This window comes from Neofelis nebulosa, chromosome 4 (assembly GCF_028018385.1).
Source record: "Neofelis nebulosa isolate mNeoNeb1 chromosome 4, mNeoNeb1.pri, whole genome shotgun sequence".
Taxonomy (NCBI): domain Eukaryota; kingdom Metazoa; phylum Chordata; class Mammalia; order Carnivora; family Felidae; genus Neofelis; species Neofelis nebulosa.
In genome coordinates, this window is record NC_080785.1 from 114,785,547 (window position 1) to 114,809,522 (window position 23,976).

The following is a 23,976-nucleotide window of genomic DNA, read 5'->3' on the forward strand; positions in this document are numbered from 1 at the left end:
TCAGTTTGTTCTCTGTATTTAAGGGTCTCTTATGGTTTGCTTCCCTATCTGTTTTTATATTATTTTTCCTTCCCTTCTGTTTGTTTTGTTTCTTAAATTCCACATGAGTGAAGTCATAAATGTATCTTTCTATGCCTGACTTATTTCACTTAACATAATAAACTTTAGTTCCATCCACATTGTCGCAAGTGGCAAGATTTCATTCTTTTTGATTGCTGAGTAATATTCCATTGTGTATATATACCACATCTTCTTTATCCATTAATCAGTCAATAGACATTTCAGCTCTTTCCATAATTTGGTTATTGTTGATAGTGCTGCTATAAACATTGGGGTGCATATGTCCCTTCAAATCAGCATTTTTGCATCCTTTGGATAAATACCTAGTAGAGCAATTGCTGGGTCATTGGTAGTTATATTTTTAACTTTTTGAGGACTCTCTGTACTGTTTTGCAGTGTGGCTGCATGAATTTACATTCCCACCAGCGGTGCAAAAGTGTTTCCCTTTCTCTGCACTCTCACAGCATCTGTTGTTTCCTGATTTATTCATTTTAGCCATTCTGACAGATATGAGGTGATATCTCATTGTGGTTTTGATTTGTATTTCCTTGATAATGAGTGATATTGAGAATCTTTTCATGAGTCTGTTAGCCATCTGGATGTATTCTTTGGAAAAGTGTCTGTCCATGTCTTTTGCCCATTTCTTCAGTGGATTATTTGTTTTTGGGTGTTGAGTTGGATAAGTTATTTATAGATTTTTGATACTAACCCTTTATCTGATTTGCAATAACTTCTTCCATTCCGTCGGTTGCCTTCTGGTTTTATTGATTGTTTCCTTTGCTGTGCAGAATCCTTTTATCTTGATGAGGTCCCAGTAGTTCATTTTTGCTTTGTTTCCCTTGCCTTTGGAGAAATGTCTAGTAAGACGTTGCTGCAGCCAAGGTCAGAGAGGTTGCTGCCTGTTTTCTCCTCTAGGATTTTGATAGTTTCTTGTCTTACATTTAGGTCTTTCATCCATTTTGAGTTTACTTTTTTGTATGGCATAAGAAAGTGATCTAGGTTCATTCTTCCACATGTTGCTGTCCAGTTTTCCCAGTACCACTTGCTGAGGAGCATCTTTTTTCCATTGGATATTCTTTCCTGCTTTGTCAAATATTAGTTGGCCATACATTTGAGGGTCCATTTCTGGGTTCTCTATCCTGTTCCATTGATCTATGTGTCTGTTTCTGTGCCAGTACCCTGCTGTCTTGATGATTACAGCTTTGAAGTCCAGAATTGTGATCTCTTCAGCTTTGGTTTTCTTTTTCAACATTACTTTGGCTATTGGGGGTCTTTTGTGGTTCCATGCAAATTTTAGAATTGTTTGTTCTAGCTCTGCTGGTGTTATTTTGATAAGGATTGCATTGAATGTGTAGATTGATTTGGGTAGTATTGACATTTTAACAATATTTGTTCTTCCTATCCAGGAGCATGGAATCTTTTTCCATTTCTTTGTATCTTCTTCAGTTTCTTTCATAAGCTTTCTACAGTTTCACCATACAAGTCTTTTAACTTGTTTGGTTGGGTTTATTACCAGGTACTTTATGGGTTTAATGCAATTTAAATGGGATCAATTCCTTGATTCCTCTTTCTGTTGTTTCATTATTGGTGTATAGGAATGCAACTTATTTCTGTGAATTGATTTTATATCCTGCAACTTTGCTGAATTCATGTATCAGTACTAGCAGGTTTTTTTTGGTGAAGTCTTTCAGGTTTTCCACTTAGAGTATCAGGTCATCTGCAAAGAGTGAAAATTGACTTCTTCCTTGGCAATTTGGATGCCTTTTATTTGTTTTTGTTTTCTGGTTGCTGATGCTAGGACTTCCTGAGCTATGTTGAACCACAGTGGTGAGAGTGGACATCCCTGTTGTGTTCCTGACCTTAGGGGGGAAATCTCTCAGTTTTTCCCCATTGAGGGTGATACTAGCTATGAGTCTTCTGTAATGGCCTTTATGATATTGAGGTATGTTTCCTCTATCCCTACTTTCTTGAGGGTTTTTATCAAGAAATGATGCCGTATTTTGTCAAATGCATTTTCTGCATCTATTAAAAGGATCATGTGGTTATTATCCTTTCTTTTATTAATGTGATTGATTTGCAGATATTGAACCAGCCCCACAGTCCAGGAATAAACCCCACTTGATCATGGTGAATAATTCTTTTAATGTATTGTTGGATTCAGTTTGCTAGTTTCTTGTTGAAAATTTTTGCATCCATGTTCATCAGGGAAATTGGTCTGTAGTTCTTTTCAGTGGGGTCTTTGTCTGGTTTTGAAATCAATGTAATGCTGGCTTCATAGAGTTTGGAAGTTTCCCTTCCATTTATATTTTTTGTAACAACTTTAAAATAATAGGTATTAACTCTTCTTTAAATGTTTGGTAGAATTCCCCTGGAAAGCCATCTGGCCAAGTGTAGGTATTTTCTACTGACCTGCATTCCAATTTAGTAATTCTCTCTTTAAATGTATCTAGGCTGCTGATAAAACTTGTCTCTGGAGTTCTTGATTTCATTTATTCTATTTTTAAGTTCTAGGATTTCCAACTGATTCTTTTAGAGCTTTTTCTCTGATGAAATTTTTCATCTTGTCTCCTATTTTCTTACATGTATTAATCATGGCTACTTTAACACCTTTGTCAGATATATGCAATATTCCTGTGGGTCTGTTTCTCATAGTTTTCAGTTAAACCTTGATTCTTTATATGTCTGATTTTTTGTGTATGCCAAACATTGTGTATGAAAAAATATAGAGAGAATTTGAGGCTTTGGATAATGCAATGTTCCTTCAGAGAGGACTTACCTTTGCTTTCAACCATCAACTTGGCTAGGTCCATATCACCCTCATCCAGACAGGAATTGAAGCTGTCTTTCAGTCTTTGTGAGGGCTTGTCTATTTCTGTTTCACTTTTACTCTTTAGGTATAGTTCTTCAGGTCCTCAACTAAAAGCCAGGACTTTTTTCAGGGACATCTTCTTTGGTGGGCCTGAGCTTCCATTTCACCCCCCTACAACCAATGAACATGCCAGGAGTCTCCTCACCTTCTCAGCCTGTCATCCCTAGGTTTCACTCTCAGATCAGAATTTTCCTTGAGGGGTAAAGCTGTCCTATATGTCATACTTACCTTTCTTGTTTTCTCTCTTTTTCCATATCCTGACCTTTCAAGTTCTCACTTACGAAATGCAAACATATTTTTGTTAATTTTTTCTCAGAAGGAGGGTTTGTCTAAACCCCCCTAGTCAGCCATTGTTGGAAGTGGGAAGGTTTCTGATTGCTTTGCGAGAAAATTATTTTAGGGTGGAAAGGGTGGAATCACAGTAGTTAGGAGAATATTTTAGTAATCCAGGTGACAGTGATATTGTGCTGTCAGGGGTAGTAGTAGAAATAAGGAGAAAATTAGACATATTTGTAATAAACAAAATATGTAATAACATATTTGTTAACAGAAATGACTAACTGATGTGGAATAAGAGAAAAAAAAGTATTATGGATGACTTTGAGGTAGTTGTCTTAAATAACTGAATGAGGATGGTGTCATTACCTTGGAAGAGTGAGGGCAAAGTAGGTTTAGGTGAGAATAAATGTGCAAATTACAAATATACTCCTTTCAGTATGCATTTGTATCTATGTGAGCAATGATCCTGACCCGGCTGGAGAAAACTCAGGACTTATTCAGAGCCACTGTTACTCAGTGGACCCCTGAGTCCATTTCTCCTTTGATCTTAAAACTCACTCTCCTCGTGTGGTAGAACACATCCCTAAAACCCTGGAGTTACAGGAATTAACCAAGTTTATACAACTCTAGGACCTTCTGGTCTAAGTAACTCTAACTCTCAAAACCTCAGTTTCCTTATTTGTCAAATGGGTCTAATAATCCCTGCCCTGTCTACCCTCTCCCTATATGCTCTTCTAAGTTCCTGGGAAGGACAACGTCTATTAGATTTGCAGAAGTGCTATTTAAGCTGTAAGTGCTGTAATAACTTAAAATAGTGTGCTTCTGTATTTTCAGATACCTCAGAAACATTGTGGGAAGTGAGGAAGGAACTAACAAATCTGTTTAGTGAACCAGTCCTGCCCTACCATATACCTGGATTAGGTTTTCCTTAGGCAACAGGCAATAAGGCACCAAGGGGAGCAGTGTTTATGTGGGGAGCTGGAAGACAGGATTCCCTCTCCAGAGACAACAGTGAGCAAAGGTGGGCAGAACCTGTAAAAGCCCCTTTTCCTAACCTTCCAGTCTCAGGAGCCATAAACAGAATGCTGAACAGCAGAGCACTGAGCAGGAGAGGCAGTTTCCAGTTACTCCAACAACTGTTCTATCTTGAAAAACAGGCAGCCCAACTCTTGACAGGAACTGAAGGGATGGACTACTAGGCATGGGAACTTAAGTGCCAGGCTTTCAGCATTGCAGAGGCCAGAGCTGGCAGGTGGAAGATGAGGACTGTTTCAAATGTGTGGGCCTATCTGAAGAGTAAAGTCAAGTTAGAGTGGGAAGGGGAACAGTTGATGAGACCAGGCTGCAGAGTTTGGATTTGACTTTCAGGGCAAATGACTAAAACCTGGACAGAGAGAGCAATGGGGAGGACCTTCTCATGGGAACACTGACCTGTGGTTGAGAGGAATGTGACCCCACAGGGAAGGAACTGGAGAAGTAAATATCTAACTGTATGGTCCTCTTTACTTCTGATCTCCTGCTGGTGCTCCCACTGGCAAAACCCAACCAGAATTTCTTAAAGCCTGTCTAAGCAAATGCAAATATATTTTACTTCTTCTGTTGCTGCTGCTTCTGCTTCCACTTTTCTTTTGTTTTTCTTTTCTCTTCTTTCTTCTTCAAAAGCATGATATTAAAAATGCTGTTCTGAAACTTTGCCTTTTTCACTTAACACTATATCTTAGAAATTGTCCTATAAATTGCTTTTTCTTTTGGCTACATAATATCCATTATATAGATGTTCCATGTTTGATTTGCCCAATTCTGTATTCCTATTCTAACCCATGGGGAAAGCAACGACCACATATATTCATCATTTCACATTTATACAAATATATCTGTAAATAAATTGCTAAAGATGGAATTGCTGGGCCAAGGGTCACGTGCATTTAAAAGTTTAAGAGAGGGGCGCCTGGGTGGCGCAGTCGGTTAAGCGTCCGACTTCAGCCAGGTCACGATCTCGCGGTCCGTGAGTTCGAGCCCCGCGTCAGGCTCTGGGCTGATGGCTCGGAGCCTGGAGCCTGTTTCCGATTCTGTGTCTCCCTCTCTCTCTGCCCCTCCCCCGTTCATGCTCTGTCTCTCTGTCCCAAAAATAAATTAAAAACGTTGAAAAAAAAATTTAAAAAAAAAATAATAAAATAAAAGTTTAAGAGATAGTCCAAATTAATCTCCATAGGGTAATCCCAATTTATATTCTCATCAGGAGAATATGTTGCCTTAGTATAGTTTTAATTCATATTTTTCTTTAAAATTTTTTTAAAATTCCAGTATAGTTAACATACAGTCTTATATTACTTTCAGGTGTACAATATAGTGATTCAACAATTCTTTTTAATTTTTTTTTTTTGAGACAGAGAGAGACAGAGCATGAACGGGGGAGGGTCAGAGAGAGAGGGAGACACAGAATCGGAAGCAGGCTCCAGGCTCTGAGCCATCAGCCCAGAGCCCGACGCCGGGCTCAAACCCACGGACCGCGAGATCGTGACCTGAGCTGAAGTCGGACGCTTAACCGACTGAGCCACCCAGGCGCCCCTCAACAATTCTTTTTAAAAAAATGTTTATTTAGTTTAAGAGAGAGGCGCACATGCAAGCGGGAGGAGGGGCAGAAAGACAGAATCCCAAGCAGGCTCCCTGCTGTCAGCGATGAGCCCTAGGCAGGGGACTCAATTCCATGACCATGAGCATGACCCAAGTTGAAATCAAGAATTGGATGCTTAACTGAGCTACCCTGACACCCATTGATTCAACAATTCTGTAAATTACTCAGTGCTCTTCATGATAAGTGTACTCTTAATCCCCATCACTTATTTCACCCATCCCCTACCCACCTCCCTTCTGGTGACCATCCATTTGTTCTCTATAGTTAGGAGTCTGTTTTTTGGTTGGTCTCTTTTTTACTTTGTTCTTTTGTTTTGTTTCCAAATTGCACATATGAGTGAAATCATATGGTATTTGTCTTTCTCTGACTGACTTATTTCACTTAACGTTATATTCTCTAGGTCCATCCACATTGTTGTAAATGGCAAGATTTCATTCTTTTTATGGAAGTTTAATATTCCATTGTATATATACCACATCTTTATCCATTCATCTTTTGAAGGACACTTGGGCTGCTTTCATAATTTGGCTATTGTAAATAAGCTGCAGGAAAAAATGCTTTTGTATTCTTTGGGTAAATACCCAGTAGTAGAGTTATTGGATCATATGGTAGTTCTTTTTTAATTTTTTGAGGACCTTCCATACTATTTTCCATTGTGGCTACACCAGTTTGTATTCCCACAACAGTGCACAAGCATTCCTTTTTCTCCACACTCTTACCAACATTTGTTGTTCCTTGTATTTTTTTTTTGTTCCTTGTATTTTTTATTTTAGCCATTCTGATAGGTGTGAGGTGATATTTCATTGTAGTTTTGATTTGCATTTCTCTGATGATGAGTGATGTTGAGCATCTTTTCATGTGTCTGTTGGCCATCTGCATGTCTTCTTTGGAAAAATGTCTGTTCTCATCTTCTACCCATTTTTTAATTGAATTGTTTGGTTTTGGGGTGTTGAGTTTGATACATTCTTTATAGATTTTGGACATTAACCCTTTATTGGATATGCCGTTTGCAAATATCTCCTCCCATTCAGTAGGTTGTCTTTTAGTTTTGATTGTTCCCTTGGCTTCGCAAAAGCTTTTTTTATTTTGATGTAATCCCAATAGTTTATTTTTGCTTTTCTTTCCCTTGGCCTTGGGAGACATGTCTAGAAAAAGGTTGTTACGGCCAGTGTCAGAGAATTTACTGCCTGTGCTCCCTTCTAGGATTTTTATGGTCTCAGGTGTCATATTTAGATCCTTAATCCACTTTGAGTTTATTTTGTGTATGGTGTAAGAAGTGGTCCAGTTTCATTCTTTTGCATGTAGCTGTCCAGTTTTCCCAAAATCATTTTTTAAAGAGACCGTCTTTTTCCTGTTGCATATTCTTGCCTCTTTTGTCGAAGATTAATTGACCATATAATTGTGGTTTTATTTCTGGGCTCTCTAATGTGTTCCATTGATCTATGTGTCTGTTTTTGTGCCAGTACCATTCTGTTTTGATTATTGCAGCTTTGTAATATATTTTGAAGTCTGGAATTGTGATACCTCTGGTTGTTTGTTTTGTTGTTGTTGTTGTTTTTTTAAAGATTGCTTTGGCTATTAGGGGTCTTTTGTGGTTCCATACAATTTTAGGATTATTTATTCTAGTTCTGTGAAAATGCCATTGACATTTTGATAGGGATTGCATTAAATATGTAGATTGCTTTGAGTGGTATGGACATTTTAACAATATTTGTTCTTGCAGTCCATGAGCATGGAATATCTTTCCCTTTTTTTTGTATTGGCTTCCATTTCTTTCATCAGTGTTTTATAGTTTTCAGAGTACAAGTGTTTGTTGGTTAAATTAATTATTAGGTTTTTTATTATTTTTGGTGCAATTGTAAATGATATTGTTTTCTTAATTTCTCTCTCTTCTATTTCATTATTAGTGTATAGAAATGCAATGAATATCTGTATGTTAATTTCGTATCCTGAGACCTTAGTGAATTCATGCATCAATTCTAGTTGCTTTTTTGGTGGAGTCTTTAGGTTTTTCTGTATAATAGCATCATGCCATCTGCAAATAGTGGAAGTTTTACTTTCTTACCAACTTGTATGCCTTTTATTTCTTTTTGTTGTCTTCGAGTACTGTGTTGAATAGAAGTGGTGAGATTGGACAAGCTCATCTTGTTCCTGACCTTAGGGGAAAAGTTCTCAGTTTTTCCCCAGTGAGTATGATGTTTACAGTGGGTTTTTCATATGTGGTCTTTATTATGTTGAGGTATGCTTCTCTAAATCTACTTTGTTGAAGATTTTCTTTTTATCATGGATGGATGTTGTACTTTGTCAAATGTTTTTTCTGCATCTATTGAAATGATCATATGGTTTTTATCCTTTGTCTTGTTGATGTGCTATATCATGTTGATTGATTTGTGAATATTGAGCCACCCTTGCATCCCACAATACGACTTTATTGTGGTGAATGATTTTTTAATATATTGTTGGATTCAGTTTGTTAATGTTTTGTTGAGGATTTTGTATCTATGTTTATCAGAGATAGTGGCCTGTACTTGTGGTTTTTTGTTTTTGTTTTTGTTTTTGTTTTTTTTTAGTGTCTTTATCTGGTTTTGGTATCAAGGTTATGCTGACCTCATAGAATAAATTTGGAACATCTTTCCTTCCTCTCTATTTTTTCTTCTTTTAATATTTGGAAGAATTCACCTGTGAAGCCATCTGGTCCTGGACTTTTGTTTGCGGGGACCTTTTTTATTTTTAACGTTTATTTACTTTGAGAGAGAGAGAGAGCATGGACTTGTACACGTGTGTAGAAGAGGAGCAGAGAGAGAGAGAGAGTGAGAGAGACAAAGAGAGGGAGAATCCTAAGCAGGCTCTAGACTGTCAGTGCATAGCCCGATACAGGGCTCAATCCCAAGAACCATGAGATCATGACCTGAGCTGAAATCAACAGTAGATTTAACTGACTGAGCCACCCAGGTGCCCCTGCTGGGAGCTTTTTGATTACTGATTCAATTTTTTTCCATAAGTGATCTGTTCAAATTTTCTATTTCTTTCTGATTCAGTTTTGGGAGGCTATATGTTTCTAGGAATTTGTCCATTTCTTCTAGGTTGTCCAATTGGTTGGCATATAGTTTTTCATAATATTCTCTTTTAATCCTTTGTATTGCTGTGGTGTTGGTTGTTATTCTTTCCTCTTTCATTTCTGATTTTGTCTATTTGAGTCTTGTCTTTCTCTGTTTTTTGTTCTGTTTTGTTTTGATGAGTCTGGCTGAAGGTTTATCAAATTAATCTTTTCAAAGAGCCCAGCTCCTGCTTTCATTGATCTGTTGTATTGTTTTTTTAGTTTCTGTTTTGTTTATTTAACTCTGATCTTTGTAATTTCTTTCCTTCTACTGGTTTGGGTTTTCTTTGTTCTTCTTTTACTACTCCTTTAAGTGTAAGTTTAGGTTGTTTATTTGAGATTTTTCTTGCTTCTCAAGGTAGGCTTGTATTGCTATATACTTTCTTCTTAGAGCTGCTTTTGCTGCATCCCAGATTTTGTACCATTGTGTTTTCATTTTCATTTGTTTCCACATATTTTAATTTCCTCTTTTATTTCCCAGTTGTCCCATTCATTGTTTAATGCATGTTATTTAACCTTCATATATTTGTGGCCTTTCCAGATTTTTTCTTGTGGTTGATTTCTAGTTTTACAGTGTTGTGGTCAGAAGAGGTGCATGGTATGGTTTCAATATTTTTTATTTGTTGAGACTTGTTTTGTGACCTAATATGTAACCTATTCTGGAGAATGTTCCATGTACACTTGAAAAGAATATATGGTCTGCCATTTTAGGATGAAATGTTCTGAATATATCTGCTAGATCCATCTGGTCTAGTGTGTCACTCAGAGCCACTATTTCCTTGTTGATTTTCCATTTGGATGATCTGTTCATTGATGTAAATGGGGTGTTAAAGTCATCCCCTACTATTACTGTATTACTATTGATTACTTTTTGTATATTTGTTATTAGTTGCTTTATGTATTTGGGTGCTCCCATGTGGATGAATAAATATTTACAGTGATATATTCTTGTTGGAGTGTTCCCTTTGGGATTAATTAGTGTCCTTCTTGGTCTTTTGTTACAGTCTTTGTTTTAAAGTCTACCTTGTCTGATATAAGTATTGCTACCCTAGCTTTCTTTTCACTTCCTTTTGTATGATGAATTCTTCTCCATCCCTTCACGTTTAATCCGTATGTGTCTTTAGGTCTGAAATTAGTATCTTATAGGTGATTACTTTAAATTTTTTATCAGGTATATTACTCATCTCCATTTCATTTAGGTCTCTTGCTGTGATTTTGTCCTGTTCTCTCATTTGGGACATATTCCTCCATCTCTTTGCTTTGCCTGACTATGTCTGTTACATGTGTTAGGAATTCAGCTATGTCTCCTGCTCTTGAAAGTAGTGGCCTTATGAAGAAGAGGTCCTATAGTGCCCTGCCGTGCAGTGTCCCCTGTTCCCTAGAACTGGTGCTTCAGGGGTGTCTCCTATGTGTGTTCTGTGTACCTGCCATTGTGGCTGAGTCACTTTTGCCTTCAGTTATCAGCAGTGGCTCTCTCTACCTGTTGTGGGCAGGGCTTGTTTCCTGTGTTGTTAATGGGTTAGTCTGAGGCCTCTAGTTTGAGGTTTGAGTTGAGTCAGGCCAGGCATTTTCCAGAGATGCAGTAGCACCGATATACAGAGTGCTTTTCCTGTGTTCTTCCCTGAGAAGTTTTGTTGGTGGGCAGAGCCTACATAGACCAGATGTCTGCTCCCAGGCCTCTGCTGGGCCACAGTTGGACTGGTGTCAGTGGTTATCTTCCCCATTCCCTGGGGCAGGTGTCACTTTGGAGTGGTACTGGTCCCTGTTGGGGCAGCTTGCATGCTGCCAGGCTTATGGCATCACTCTGGATGGGCTCCATCTAAGGGCATATGGGGGGGGGTGGTATCTGAAGGAGAATACAGAAGCAGGGCAGGTCGTGTTAACAGGGTCTAAGAAGATTTGCTGTGGGAAGGGACCTACAGCTTCTGGAAGCCATGGCCTGCCAGGTTGGAGGGGGTAGATCCACAGAAGTGTGTGGGGATAGGGTGCCCTGTTAGCAAGTAAGTAGTGAATGTTAGCACTGCACTCGTTGCAGGTATCTACGTGTCTAGGCTAGGGCGTAGGGGAGGGAAATGGCACCTGCCAGCTCCTTGGTTCCTAGAGAAGTCTCCCAATGATCCCTGCCCCTTCAGCACATGCTCTGAGATTAGTAAACAGATCTTCCTCCTGTATACCTCAGGAGGTTTTCAAACTGCTGCTTCTATGCTGTATGTCCATGGGGCTGTTTGTGCTGTTTAAGGGCAGGGACTCAATTTCCTATTGCCCTCTCAGAGTTTTTAAAAATCCCACTGATTTTTAAAGTTCCAGATGTTAAGCCCTCTGATCATAAGAACTCACAAAATTTGGCCCCTCTGGTTTTCAAAGCCAAACGTTATGGGGATTCGTCTTCCCTGTGCAGTTTCCACATGACTGGGGTGCCTGATGTGAGGGTCTATTGCTTTCCCCTCTCCTCCCCTGCAATGTCCCTCCCTTCCAGCACAATCCTCCAAGTCCATTTAGTTCCTGACTGTGTTTTCACTCTTCCTATCCTCTTTGATGTGGCCTCTTCTTTATATTTAGCTGTAGAGAGTCTATTCTGCCAGCTTTTGGGTTGTTTTCTGGGACATTTACACTGATATAGGTGTTAACCTAATTGTATTTATGAGACGGGTGAACTTAGGGTCCTCCTACTCTACATCTTCCATACTTATTTTATTGTCAGTGAAGTCAAGCATAATTTTATAATTTCTTTTTCAACTTTTATGTTGTGGTAAAATACACATAACATAAAATTTATCATCCTGGTCATATTTAAGTGTATATTTCAGTGGTATTAAATACATTCATGTTATGAGACCATCACCACTGTCCATCTCCAGAACTCTTTTCATCTTGTAAAACTGAAACTCTGTCCCCATTAAACACTGACCACCCATTTCCTCTCCCTCAGCCCCTGGCAACCACCATTCTACTTTGTTTTTATGACTTCGATTACTCTAAGTCCCTTAAATAAGTAGAATCATACAGCATTTGTCTTTTTGTGAGTAGCTCATTTTACTTAGCATAATGTCTTCCAGGTTTATCCATGTTGTACCGTGTGTCACAATTTTGTTCCTTTTAAGGGTTGAATAGTATTCCATTGTATATATAGACCACATTTTGCTTATTCATTTATCTGTTGATAGACACGTGGGTTACTTCCACGTATTAGCTATTGTGAGTAATGCTGCTATGAAGATGGGTATACAAATATTTCTTTGAGAACTGTTTTACATTCTTTTGGGTGAATACCCATAATGCATTTGCTGGATTATATGGAAATTATCTCTTTTTTTAAAAGTTTTTAATGTTGAGAGTGCTGCTATAAACATTGGGGTACAAGTGCCCCTATGCATCAGTACTCCTGTATCCCTTGGGTAAATTCCTAGCAGTGCTATTGCTGGGTCATAGGGTAGGTCTATTTTCAATTTTTTGAGGAACCTCCACACTGTTTTCCAGAGTGGCTGCACCAATTTGCATTCCCACCAACAGTGCAAGAGTGTTCCCGTTTCTCCGCATCCTCTCCAGCATCTATAGTCTCCTGATTTGTTCATTTTGGCCACTCTGACTGGTGTGAGGTGATATCTGAGTGTGGTTTTGATTTGTATTTCCCTGATGAGGAGTGACGTTGAGCATCTTTTCATGTACCTGTTGGCCATCTGGATGTCTTCTTTAGAGAAGTGTCTATTCATGCTTTCTGCCCATTTCTTCACTGGGTTAGTTTTTCGGGTGTGGAGTTTGGTGAGCTCTTTATAGATTTTGGATACTAGTCCTTTGTCCGATATGTCATTTGCAAATATCTTTTCCCATTCCGTTGGTTGCCTTTTAGTTTTGTTGGTTGTTTCCTTTGCTGTGCAGAAGCTTTTTATCTTCATAAGGACCCAGTAGTTCATTTTTGCTTTTAATTCCCTTGCCTTTGGGGATGTGTCAAGTAAGAAATTGCTACGACTGAAGTCAGAGAGGTCTTTTCCTGCTTTCTCCTCTAGGGTTTTGATGTTCTCCTGTCTCACATTCAGGTCCTTTATCCATTTTGAGTTTATTTTTGTGAATGGTGTAAGAAAGTGGTCTAGGAGAAAGAACATCAGTGGGGGAAAGGGGCAAAGGGGAAGAGAGAGATAATCCCAAGCAGGCTTCACATTTTGCATGGAACTCGATCCCACAACCCTGGGATCATGACCTGAGCCTAAATCAAGAGTCAGAGACTCGGGGCGCCTGGGTGGCGCAGTCGGTTAAGCGTCCGACTTCAGCCAGGTCACGATCTCGCGGTCCGTGAGTTCGAGCCCCGCGTCAGGCTCTGGGCTGATGGCTCGGAGCCTGGAGCCTGTTTCCGGTTCTGTGTCTCCCTCTCTCTCTGCCCCTCCCCCGTTCATGCTATGTCTCTCTCTGTCCCAAAAATAAATAAAAAAAAAACAAAAAAAAAACAAAAAAAAAAAAAAAAAAGAGTCAGAGACTCAACTGACTGAGCTACCCTGTTGCCCCTCATTTAGGTTATCTAATTTGTTGGTGTACAGTTCACAGTGACTTCTTATACTCCTTTTTAGTTAAGATCAGTAATAATGTCCCACTTTCATATTTTATTTTAGCAATTTCAGTCTTCTCTACTTTTCCTACATCCAACTAAGATTAATGAATTCTGTTGATCTTTTCAGAGAAACAAACATTTTTTAGTTGTTTCTCTATATTGGTTTCTATTTTCTGTTTTTTTTACCTACTGAGAATTATCTTTCCTTCTACTAGCTTTGAGTTTAGATTGCTTTTGTTTTTCTAATGTAAATTTCAGTTAGGTTATTGATTTGAGCTCTTTCTTCTCTTTTAATGCTATACATCTCTATCTGAGTACTCTTCTCAATGTATCCCATAAGTTTTAGTATTTTGGGTTGTTTTGTTTGCATTAATGTCAAAGTATTTTCTCATTTTTCTTGTGATTCCTTCTTTGATCCATTGATTGTTTAATGTGTTGCTTAATTTCCACATATTTATGATTTTTCCAAATTTCCTTCTGTTACTGATTTCTAATTTCATTCCATTCTTTTTTTTTAATATATGAAATTTATTGTCAAATTGGTTTCCATACAACACCCAGTGCTCATCCCAAAAGGTGCCCTCCTCAATACCCATCACTCTCCCCTCCCTCCCACCCCCCATCAACCCTCAGTTTGTTCTCAGTTTTTAACAGTCTCTTATGCTTTGGTTCTCTCCCACTCTAACCTCTTTTTTTTTTCCTTCCCCTCCCCCATGGGTTTCTGTTAAGTTTCTCAGGATCCACATAAGAGTGAAACCATATGGTATCTGTCTTTCTCTGTATGGCTTATTTCACTTAGCATCACACTCTCCAGTTCCATCCACGTTGCTACAAAAGGCCATATTTCATTCTTTCTCATTGCCACGTAGTATTCCATTGTGTATATAAACCACAATTTCTTTATCCATTCATCAGTTGATGGACATTTAGGCTCTTTCCATAATTTGGCTATTGTTGAGAGTGCTGCTATAAACATTGGGGTACAAGTGCCCCTATGCATCAGTACTCCTGTATCCCTTGGGTAAATTCCTAGCAGTGCTATTGCTGGGTCATAGGGTAGGTCTATTTTTAATTTTCTGAGGAACCTCCACACTGCTTTCCAGAGTGGCTGCACCAATTTGCATTCCCACCAACAGTGCAAGAGGGTTCCCGTTTCTCCACATCCTCTCCAGCATCTATTCACAAAAATAAACTCAAAATGGATAAAGGACCTGAATGTGAGACAGGAAACCATCCAAACCCTAGAGGAGAAAGCAGGAAAAGACCTCTCTGACCTCAGCTGTAGCAATCTCTTACTCGACACATCCCCAAAGGCAAGGGAATTAATTTCATTCCATTCTTATTGGAGAAAATATCTTCTATGATTTCATTTTTTTTAACTTATTGGGACTTTTTGATGGGTGAATATATATAGTTTACCCTGGAAAATGTTCCCTGTGCACTTGAGAAGAATATATATTCTTCTGTAGTTAAGGTAAATGATCTACATATGTCTCTTTGGTTAGTTGGTTTACAGTGTTCTTTAAGTTGTCTATTTTCTTTTTTGTCTTTTTTTAGTTGTTCTGTCAATTATTGAAAATAGGGTGTTGAAATACCCAACTATTAGAGTAGAATTTTCTGTTTCTCCCTTCAGTTCTGTCAGTTTTTGCTTCATATATTTAGACTGTGTTGTCATACTGCATATATATTCACAATTGTTATATTTCTAGTGAGAGTGACCCTGTTCTTAATGTCTAATACCTCATTTGTCTCCTGAAATCATTTTTTACTTAAAGTATATATTTTTATCTCTTATCAGTTTAGCTACTCCTGTTCATTTATGGTTACTATTTGCTTGGAGTTTATTTCCATCCTTTTACTTGCAACCCAGTTGTATCTTTGATTCTAAAACAGGTCTCCTGTAGAGATCATATTATTGGGTCATAGGGTTTTTTTGGTTTTTTGTTTTCTTTTCCATTCTGTCAGTCTTTGAGTTTTGTTGAAGATTTTCATCCATCTACATTTAAAAGTAATTACAATTAATGACTTACTTCTTCCATTTTGTTAATTGGTTTTCTAAAATCTTATAGTTTTTGTTCCTCAATTCCTCCATTGTTGACTTTTGTTTTTGTTTCCTATTTTTATGTATGTTGGTATATGGTGTGATGCTTAATTTTGTTTCAACTTGACTAGGCTAAAGGGAAAATAATATTTTGGGGTGTGTCTGTGAAGGTGTTCCTGGAAGAGATTAGCATTTGATTTAGTAGACTGGTAAAGAGATCCATCTTTACCAATGTGCGTGGACATCATCCAATCCACTGAGGGCCTGAATAAAACAAAAAAGCAAAGGTGAATTCCTTCTTTATTTTCTTGAGCTGAAAAGTCTATTTCTTCCTTCCCTCAGACATCAGAGCTCCTGGTTTTTGGGCCTTTGGACTCTAGGACTTACACAGAAGCCTTACTTCTTATGCCTTTGGCCTTGGACTAGGAATTTCACTATTGGCTCCCTGTTTCTTGGGTTTTTGGACTCAGATTGAATTTTAATACTAGATTTTCTGGATCTCCAGCTTGTAGACACCAGACTGTGGGACTTCTTGGCATCTATAATCACATGAACCAACTCCTGTAATAACTTTTCTATGATATATATCTACATATATCCTATTGGTTCTGTTTCTCTGGAGAGCCCTAAATAATACACACAGTTTTATTTACTTCTTACTTCCTTTTCTGTGTAGTTTTTAGTTATTTTTTAGTGGTTAGTCTGGGAATTACAATAACAATCTAGCTTGAATTAATACCAACTTAGCTTCAAAAGTAACAAAATCTCTTCTATACAGATCCATACCCCCTGCCACATTGTTGTTGTCAAAAATGACATCTTTATGCATAGTGTGCCCAATTAATGTAGTTTTATAATTATTGTTTTATGTATTTGTCTTTTAAATCATATAGAAAAAAACAGGAGTTACAAATTGAAAATATAATAATGTGGGTTATATTTACTTAATGTAGTTACCTTTACAGTGTTTTTTTATTTCTTTATATAGTTTGAAATTACAGCCTAGTATTCTTCATTTCAATCTAAAGGATACTTTAGCATTTCTTTTGCAGCAGGCCTACTGGTGACAAACTTCCTCAACTTTTGTTTATCTTGGAATGTCTTGATTTCTCTTTTATTTTTGAAGGAAAATTCGCTTAATATAGAATTCTTTATTGGAAAGTTTTTTTTTCTTTTAGCATTTTAAATATGTAATTCCACTGCCTTCTGGCCTCCATTATTTTTGATGAGAAATTGGCTGTTAATCTTACTGAGGATCCTTCTATGTGATGAAATACTTCTGTTGCTTTCAAGATACTCTTTGTCTTTGTCTTTCAACAATTATAATGTGTCTCACTGTGGATCTCTTTGAATTTATCTTACTTAGAGATTTGTTGAGCTTGTTAGAGATCTGTCAAAGTTGAAGACTCTCTTAGCAATTATTCCTTCAAATACTCTTTCTGCTCCTTTCTTTTTTATCCTTCTGGAATTTGCATTGTGTATATATTGGTATTCTCAATGGTGTCTCACGTGTAACTGAGGCTCTATTAATTTTTCTTCATTTTTTTTCTTTCTATTCCTCAGACTGGATAATCTCACTTGGCCTGTCTTCAAGTTTGCTGGTTCTTTTTTTTTTTTTTTTTTTTTTTTGGCCTGTTCAGATCCACTGTTGAATTTTTTATTTCATTTATTGTACATTTCAACTCTAAAGTTTCTAATTGATTTCTTTTATACTTTCCATTTCTACATTGATATTTTCTGTTTGGTGGACGTTGTTGTCCTGGTTTACTTAAGTTCTTCATTCCTGCTTTCCTTAGTACTTTGAGCATAATTAGGACAGTTAATTTAAAAATCTTTGCCTAGTAAGTCCAATAGCTGGATTTCCTCAGGGATAGTTTTTCTTTATTTCTTTTTTCATGTGAATGAGAAATATTTTCTTGTTTCTCTTTAGTACTTCATAACTTTTTGTTCAAAACTGAATATTTTTAGTATTATACTGTGGTAATTCTAGAAATCAAAATTCCTCCCTTTCCATGGTTTGTTTTTGCTACTCATAGTTTGTAGTTGTTTGTTTAGAGACTTTTCTAGACTACTTTTATAAAGACTATATTCTTTGTCATGTGTGATCATAAGGTCTCTGGTTAGCTTAGTAGTCAGCTAGAAAAATTTGACAAACTTCCTTAAATACCTAGAGCCAAAACAACAACAACAACGACGACGACGACGACGACGACAACGACAACAAAAACAGTGACAACAATCCTCCTATCATTGCAGATTAACTATATTGATGTACACTCCTTTAGTGCTTTTAGCCAGGCTCTTTACATCTCTACTTTGTCCTTCACTTCCCACTTGTGTGGAGCCCAAAGATCTTCCAGGGGTGAAAATCTAGGATGTTTTCAGGCTTTTTCTAAACATGGTTCCAACCCTGGGCATGCATGTGTCCCTTTAGATTCCCTAGTGTATGTGGAACCTTCCAAAGTCTTTATTCCCTCATGAATTTTTTCCCCAGCCTCTTATTCCCAAGCTTTTTGGTTTGTGTACTGTGTGCCTGTGTGTTATACCTTGCACCAGGAGGTTGTATCTGATATATTTCCTTCTAAATGCTTTGAGAGATGCTGTCCAGGAGAAAATTCCAAGGTGGGAAATACAAAGGCAAGCCATTAGCCAATCCTTCAGGGAACCTCCAGACACATCAAACCATACAACCACAGTTCCTTGAGAGCAAAGTTCATATTACCATCTCTGGTATCAGCAAACCACATCAGGAACATGGGCTGCCATCCCCGTGGATGCCACCAAGCTGGGGAGTGGAGGATAGTAAATGAGTAAGTTAAAACACCACAATACTCTCTTATCAAAATATAGCAGTTTCTATATATTCCACTTTCCTCCACTGGAGGATTTCAGAAAGTAGTGACATAACGTGACTTAGGTTCTAACAGGAGCCAGGATTCCCCAGTCTGGTGTGTGCAGAATAGATTGAAGAGGGGTCAGAGGAGAAGGAAGAGCACCATTAGGAGGCCCTTGCAGTCATCCAGGCAAGAAATGATGGCAGCTTGTGCCGTGTCAGTAGGAGTAGGAGGGCAGGAAAGTGGATGGATTCTAGATCGTTCTTGAATGTAGAGCAGACAGGCTTACTGATGGGTTGGATGGGGTGTGGGTGTCAGAGAAAGAAGAGGGTTCTTTCTCCAAAACTCCAAAGTTTTTGTTGGATGGATTCTAGATCGTTCTTGAATGTAGAGCAGACAGGCTTACTGATGGGTTGGATGGGGTGTGGGTGTCAGAGAAAGAAGAGGGTTCTTTCTCCAAAACTCCAAAGTTTTTGTTGGATGGATTCTAGATCGTTCTTGAATGTAGAGCAGACAGGCTTACTGATGGGTTGGATGGGGTGTGGGTGTCAGTGAAAGAAGAGGGTTCTTTCTCCAAAAACTCCAAAGTTTTTGTTGGATGGGTGAAGGAGTCACAAGTTTTGCACCTGAGGAAACTGAGGAACACAGAGGTTAGGGACACACACACCATCCAAGGTGGTGCTGCACCAGCAGGTGCTAGTGGGGCAAGGACCCGAGCCCTGCCCACTGAGCACCGGCCCACTTGTTTCTCATTGTAGGGGGAAGGCCCAAGAGGTGCGCAGCCCCACCAGGTGGGCAGCCTCGCCCTCTGACTGCCCACTGGTGCTGCGGAAGCTCATTCACAAGGAAGACATTAGGGCTGGCTGCAAGTGCCTGGTGAAGGCACCCCTGGTAACCGATGTAGAGCTGGAGCGCTTCCTGTCTGCGCCCCGTGACCCCAGCCAGGTACTGGTGTTCGGGATAGTCTCAAGCCAGAACCCCACCAGTACCGCACAGCTCCAGTGGATGCTGGACACACTCTACAGCCACCGGCAGCAGGGCCGTGCCTCACCCTGCATCCAGGTTGGTCTTGGGCCCAGCTGAGGAGGCCCCAGGGTCCAGGCATCAGGAACCTGGGGGGAGGACCTCCCACAGGGAGGCTAGGACTGGCTGAGCATCTGGCTGAGAGGCTGTCCTTCGACCTCAGCACATAGGCCTTCTTTTACTTCCTTTTCTCCTCCAGGCCTTTGTACACACTCTTCCACACACTATCTGCCACATTTTGCCCCCTCTACTCTCTCTCTGACTCATCCTCCTGTCCTGAGATGAAAGTCACCACATTTATGTGGGTGCTTTCTCTGCATTCAAGATTTTTCCTGCCATTTTCATCCAGGGCACTGACCATAGCTGTGGTTATATATTGGTATGTAAGTACTTAGAGCAGAGATGGGCTCACCACTGGGTACCCAGGGCTCAAGAATATTCACAGACTGTAGCCAAGTACCTACTGTGCACGGGCCCTGTGCCAGGCCCCAGGGAGGCTCCCAGCATGGTGGGGAGCACATATAGCACTCCTGAGCAGGGCCGTGAAAGGCCAGTTCCAATTTGCAGGAGCTGGGAGCAGGCCCTGTCACCTCCAGAGATCAGGGAGAGTCTCCCAGGATGAGATGGTTTGGGCAGGTGGGTGAATGTTCCCGGAAGAAACAGGGAAAGGGGTGCTTGAGGTCCTATTCAAGGGTCTGTTAGTCAGGGGTACGTGGAACCACCTTCTCCCCATCCTGGCTGCAGGGTCCTTCCTGAGTCTCATCATCATCCTCAGTCAGTAGCCATCTCTGGCAGGGTTAGCACAGTTCAAGGGTGGCCCCATCCCCACCCCCACTGGAGCAGAGGATATCACGTGAGCACATGAGCTTCATGTTCATCTAGTAACTTCCTTCAAATCCTCTTGGCCCCATGCCCTCTCTGGTCCGCTGTCTGCCCTTTCTCCCTTTACTGCAGACACAAACTCTAAGTTTTTGTGTTTGTCCTGGGGATACCTTCTCTAGCTTTGCTCCCAGGGGTGCAGCCTCCTGACCCCATGAGCCTACCCAGGTAGTGCCAGGAGCTTGGCATTGGAACCAGTCTGATCAGACACCAGAAGGCTTTTTACTAGTCACATACATCAAAGCCATGTATGTTTCCTGGAGTCAACCCCAATTTACATAGATTTAGTGAAAACTTACTGAGTTCCTGCCCTGCACTGATCCATGCATAGACAGATATGATCCCTGCCCCCATAGGACCTTAGAGGTGATGTTTATTTACCTTGGGGCTATTAATGGTTTATTAATAATTATTCGTAAATGTAGGATGCATGGCAGTCCAGCCCAGCTGCGAGAAGTGCGAATGGGGACCGGGCCTGACCTGAGGTGGTTGAGGCCAATGGAGGAGTAGATAGTGGGTTTTGAGGGGCGCAGAGGACAATTCTGGAAGGAGGTGTCAAATATCACAGTGACTCTGATTCCACCATTCCAGTGTGTTTGGTTAAGGTAGAAATGTTCCCTAACGTCTTGCTCTGAAAGCTAAAATACCAGATACAGTTCTGGGTTTCACTTTTTTTTATGTTTATTTATTTTTGAAACAAAGAGCAAGAGTGAGCAGGGGAGGGGCAAAGAGAGGGGGTTGGACAGAGGATCTGAAGCAAGCACTGTCCTGAGAGTGTAGACCCTGAAGCAGGGCTCAAAGTCACAAACTGTGAGATCATAAGCTCAGCTGAAGTCAGATGCTTCAGGGTCTGAAACATCAGGGGTGCCTGGGGGGCTCAGTCAGTTAAGTGTCTGTCTCTTGATTTCAGCTCAGGTCATGGTCTCACAGTCCTGAGATTGAGCCCTGAATCAGGCTCTATGCTGGCTGTGGAGCCTGCTTGAGATTCTCTCTCTTCCTCTCTCTCTCTGCTCCTCCCCTGCTTGTGCACACTTACTTCCCCTCTCTCTCCAGAAAAAAATAAATTGAAATGTCAGGTAGGACAGTTAGAGGAACCTGAAATAAAAGGCAGATCAAACCAGAGAACATCATACATTAGCCATATTAATGGGTTCATAGCATCCAGAAAGGAGGGGAAAGAGACGAGCTTTACTTTGGATTGCCCAGGTCCCACCTTGAGATGTAGGTTTTATTCAGGTCCTGGCACTGACAGGGGGTTGTCCAGAGGGGCAGGGGGCAGAGGGTGGAGGAATCCTGAAAATAGGTACACCCAGGAACACAGTATACCTCCAAATCTCCCACAGGGCTTCTCCCAGGCAAAGGGAACAGTCAAGTCCTGCAGACCCTAGAGTGTGGGGCTAGTGGCTGTCAAGTGGTGGGGCACAGTCATCTCCATGACAGCTTTCACAAGCAGAAGGCCCTAGATGAACCCAGATGCCTAGATGGCATCCTTTGGCAATGGTCATGGTAGGTGTGCTTGTGGAGGCTGAACAGCCTGTTGAACAGGAGTTGGGAGGGGATGTTGAGGGGCTCCAGGATTCCATGGGAACTTGGCCTGGCTAAGAATTCTGGAATCTGAGTGCGTCCTCTTGGCATAGGATTGATGGGCACTTATTTCTCTGTTGGAAGTGCCGGCATGACCCCTACCGCCTGCTACGGTATGACCTGGACAGTGCCCTGCAGAAGAACCCACCACTGCTGGTGAAGAAGTATGCTGTGGTGCAGGGGATGGTTCTGGTGAGCTGGGGCCCGGCGGGGGGCTCACCACCAACTACTGCCAACCTAGTCCCCCATAGCCCCTACCCTTGTGGAATCACAAATATGAGAGGGGAAAGGAGAGAGGGTCTGTGGGCTCTGAGGCAGAAGGCCTGACTGAGAGTCACCCATCACATAGAACCAGGGCTGCAGCCCAGTCTCCCGTTTGCAGCCTGACCCCATGCATCCCTCATCCCAGAAGACTCAAGGGAGCGAGGGACACCTAACCTGGAGAACCAAATTCTCTTTGTCTGTTTTTAAATAACTTTTTACTAAAACCAGAGCATTGTAAAAATATATGTATATTTATTGAAAAAATTTAGAAAATAATTGCTTCCCTGTATTACCCAGATTGTCTCATTTTTTCACACAATGAGGACGTACTGGGCAGCTGCTGGATCCAGCACTATTGGAAGCCCTGGGGCGTGCCCATGCTAACATTTTGGCCCCTGGATTTTTCTGATTTGGGGGTCCTGCTTTTTTTAAATGTTTTTTAAATTTTTTATTTTGAAGAGGGAGAGAGAACAAGTGGGGTGGGGCAGAGAGAGAGGGAGAGAGAGAATCCCAAGTAGACTCCTCACTGCCAGCATAGAGCCTGATGCAGGGCTCGATCTCATGAACTGTGAGATCATAACCTGAATTGAAAACAAGAGCCCAGTGCTTAACTGACTGAGCCAGCCAGGTGCCTCTGGAGTCTTGCTTTTTTAATTGTAATTTTTTAATCACTGCATGAGAATCTGTCATTTGATTTCTCTACCTGTGATCCTTTTGTTGGACGTTTACATTATCTCCTTTTTGTTTGGGCAGTGGGCCATGACAAATAGCACTCTAATGGATATCCTTGCACAGAAATCTTTGGACAGGTGTCTACTTGCTGGAGACTGACATGTAGAGAGTGGGGTTTCAGAGAGCCATAGGACAAGATCCCTACCCTCAAGAGCTCCCATCCCATGGGGCCAGCTGATCAATGCATATGGATAAGTGGGCCAGCCAGCTGTAGGAGGGTGGAGTGGGTCCCTCTGAGCAGGAAGAAACCCTTCAGGCCCCAGGGCTCTGGAGCCCTTGTGTGTGAGGTGACCTCTGAGCAGGTGGGCCAGCAGAGGGCAAAGGCTGGGATGGTGGGGCTGCCCTCTGACTTGGGAGACCTTGATGGGGAACAGGCTCAGCCACACCTCACTGGGCGACTTGGGGAGGGTAATACCCTTTGCCCGAAACCATCAAAGAAAGGCCTGAATTCTGGCACAGGCTCTGAGGCCCATGGCACCATCCTGAGATTCAGTGCCCTCCTGCTGTTTCCTTCCTATGTGTTGACAGATGTTTGCTGGGGGAAAACTCCTTTTTGGAGGCTGCATTTTGAATGGATATGGCTATAGCAGGCAGAATCTGCTGAAACAGATCTTCCAGGCTCGACAAGACTGCAAGATGGGCTACTTCCTGCCAGACAACTACAAATTTAGGTAAAACAGGAAAAACTTGGGGTGCAGGGCAAGCACAGGGTGGGAGGAGACCTCGCTATGGAAGGGACACTATTGGGGACAGAAGCTGGCAGCAAAACAGACAGCTTCACAGGTGGCAAGGGGGAATGAGGCCATGCTGTTGGGACACAGGTCAGGGGAAAGTGCCCTCTTGGAGAAAGAGGGACACAGGATGATTTGCACAGTGCCAATTTCTGTGGGGGAAAATAATGGAGACAGGTTTGGGTGGGGGTCCTAGTGACATCCTGCCTTTTGCCCTACGACACCCTACCCCATCCTGTGTGCGATCCCAGTCCTGCTTCTCTGTTTACCAGCAGGGCCATGTAGTCAAGGGTCCCTCATGAGGTGAGTTCAGTCCCTTGTAAAGGGAATGGGGTGGTGCTGGCTTAAGGCTGCCTCTTGGCCACAGAGCATAGGCTTTTCAACCAGGTGACATCCATCTATGGAGTG

General features: G+C 40.9%; 1 protein-coding gene across 2 annotated transcripts in view; it reads left to right on the top strand.

Moving 5' to 3' along the window:
* C4H3orf20 (chromosome 4 C3orf20 homolog) overlaps window positions 1–23,976 on the top strand; it is a 95,185-nt gene that overhangs the window by 64,495 nt on the left and 6,714 nt on the right. For both annotated transcript variants that reach the window (XM_058725882.1, XM_058725883.1), the window contains exons 14-16: window positions 19,114–19,417; window positions 21,926–22,033; window positions 23,366–23,508. In XM_058725882.1, coding sequence (XP_058581865.1) covers window positions 19,114–19,417; window positions 21,926–22,033; window positions 23,366–23,508 — 555 coding nt within the window. The remainder of the gene's footprint in view (window positions 1–19,113; window positions 19,418–21,925; window positions 22,034–23,365; window positions 23,509–23,976) is intronic.